At 37.2% G+C, this 2415-nt stretch overlaps 1 protein-coding gene across 1 annotated transcript; it reads left to right on the top strand.

Annotated features, from left to right (window-relative positions):
* Window positions 1-1344: 1344 nt before the first annotated feature.
* On the top strand, window positions 1345-2415 carry LOC120270097 (endochitinase EP3-like). The gene is made up of 2 exons (XM_039277110.1): window positions 1345-1747; window positions 1856-2415. The coding sequence occupies exons 1-2, from the start codon at window positions 1375-1377 to the stop codon at window positions 2269-2271; spliced, it is 789 nt and encodes a 262-aa protein (XP_039133044.1). The 5' UTR covers window positions 1345-1374; the 3' UTR covers window positions 2272-2415.

Below are 2415 nucleotides of genomic sequence, written 5' to 3'. Positions count from 1 at the left end.
AATTTCTCATAAAGCGTTAAGTGTTCAAAAGGAAATCTCTTCCCTGTCTATAACAAAGCATAAAAGTTTGTCCGTTTTACATTACCTAAGAAAAGGAGATGCAGGAATTCAGTAAAACTGGAAGCCTAACTCCTTCTTCATCAAACAACAATATTTTTTGATAGAAAACTCCAATTAAGATGATATCTACGGCGTTGGAGACTAGACATTCAGAGCATCCTATACTTGGCTTTACATGGCCTGCTACTGCATTATAAAATAATTCTGACTGACTAAGAAGGTGCCCTAGGCAAGGCTTTGCAACAACGGTCTGAACCATTAAGTTGTAAATATAAAGACTATCGCAATGAGCTTAATTGGTGTGGCCCTGGGAAATTATCTTACTTGTTAGATATTCAAAGAATTGTGAAATCAGTAATTAATAATGCATATGGAATTTATGTTTTCATTTTGTTGCAACTATCAATTCATTGCTAAACAAAACATTGGCTGAATTGTCTCATTGTACCCTTTGTGTGAGATTTAATTATTTGATAATGTAATTAAAAATTTTCAATATATTGATAAATATGTATAGTTAATAATTTTAAAATAAAATTTAATTTAAATAATATTAATTAAATTAAATTTTGATTATAAAACTGATATTATTTAAAAGAAATAGATTGAAGTTTGGTGGGTTTGCCTCTTGGTTTATTGGCATCACACCCCTCACATAGGGTGTTCATTTCGAGAAGGACCCAAAATTGAACATCAAAATAAACTAAAATAAAGTGATCAAGGCACATATATATTGAGATATTAAGTCCACACCTATACATTTCTGTGACTATCCTTAAATTTAAGTGTGTTTATTACCTATTTATTAAAAAAAATATACATGATTAGTCATGCATGGTAGTCTTTAAAGGTGATCTATGAGGAAGAAAATATCAATTTTTCTTCACCATAGGTTGACAGCTCAACCACACAAGGATTTCACACACATAGATCAAAAGTATACCATCGGTTTAATAAAGAAACAAAATTCATATATGATGATCGATCACAGCAGCGTATGAAAAGAAGATTATACAACATGGAATGATCATGTATGAACACAACTTCTTCAATTCTTTACTTGTGGTCATGCATATTCCACCATGTAAGTTCCGGGAAAACAACCCTAAAGTGTAAAGGACTCTCGCCTTTCCCTTACTTTCTTCACAAGAGAAAGAATCAATGAAACTTCCCCCTTCTAATTAGCAAGTCAAGAGTCAAGAGTCAAAGCGTCAACGTAATAATCACAACCCTTCACCATTTTCATCCATAAATACCCACCCATTTCTCATCAAACTCCTCACAACAACAAGATCAAAGCTAAGAAATTAAATAATGGCACCATCCATCCAAACCTTCATGCAAGCTCTCCTAATATTAATGGCCGGAGCTCTGCTCATTGTCACAGCCCAGAACTGCGGCTGTGCGAGCAACTTGTGCTGCAGCCAGTACGGCTTTTGCGGCACAGGAGAGGCCTACTGCGGCTATAAGTGCCAACGAGGGCCATGCTACACCCCCACCGGCAACGTAGGTGACATTGTCACTGACTCATTCTTTAATGGCATCGCCCAGTGCAAACAGTTCTACACTCGCTCTGCCTTCCTTCAAGCTGCTGCTAAATACCCATACTTCGGTCGTAGTGGGACCATTGATGACAAGAAAAGGGAGATCGCTGCTTATTTCGCTCATGTCACCCAAGAAACTGGACGTAAGTTGATTATATATATATATATATATTTATTATATTTTTAAATATATGTATATATATATAAATACTGAAAAGAAGAATATTTATATGGTTGAACTTTGTTCACAGACATGTGTCTCATTGAAGAAAACAACGGTGCAAGCAAAGACTACTGTGACAGAACAAAGACGCAGTACCCATGCAATCCAAACAAGAAGTATTACGGACGTGGGCCACTTCAATTGACGTGGAACTACAACTATGGTCCCGCCGGAGGAGACATCGGTTTTGATGGCCTGAACCAGCCGGAGAAGGTGGCCAATGATGTGGTGGTCTCTTTCAAGAGCTCACTTTGGTATTGGATGACTAACAACGCGCACAGGCACATGGTCGTCGACCAAGATTTTGGAGCCACCATCCGAGCCATCAATGGCAAATATGAGTGTGATGGTGGGAACACGGCCGCCGTTAATTCTCGGGTTGGGTACTATAAAGACTATTGCAACAGGCTTGGTGTGGATCCAGGGAATCATCTTACTTGTTAGATGTGATTGAGTGTGGCTTTAATCACTGAGTGAGTTAGTGGGTCTTGTGTTATGGTTGTGGTTTTATTTTAATAAGTTGACGCTTTGGTCCTCTCTATATGTACTTGTTTTGAGTGGAAATTAATAAAGCATATTTTAATAAAA

Source organism: Dioscorea cayenensis, chromosome 10 (genome assembly GCF_009730915.1).
Source record: "Dioscorea cayenensis subsp. rotundata cultivar TDr96_F1 chromosome 10, TDr96_F1_v2_PseudoChromosome.rev07_lg8_w22 25.fasta, whole genome shotgun sequence".
Lineage (NCBI taxonomy): Eukaryota > Viridiplantae > Streptophyta > Magnoliopsida > Dioscoreales > Dioscoreaceae > Dioscorea > Dioscorea cayenensis.
This window is presented reverse-complemented; position numbering and strand designations above follow the sequence as displayed.

Excerpts from the sequence above, each read along its gene's own strand:
- LOC120270097 (XM_039277110.1), top strand. The coding sequence starts at position 1,375 with ATGGCACCATCCATCCAAACCTTCATGCAAGCTCTCCTAATATTAATG. Across the intron at positions 1,748-1,855 it reads TGTCACCCAAGAAACTGGAC|ACATGTGTCTCATTGAAGAA; the intron begins GTAAGTTGATTA and ends CTTTGTTCACAG.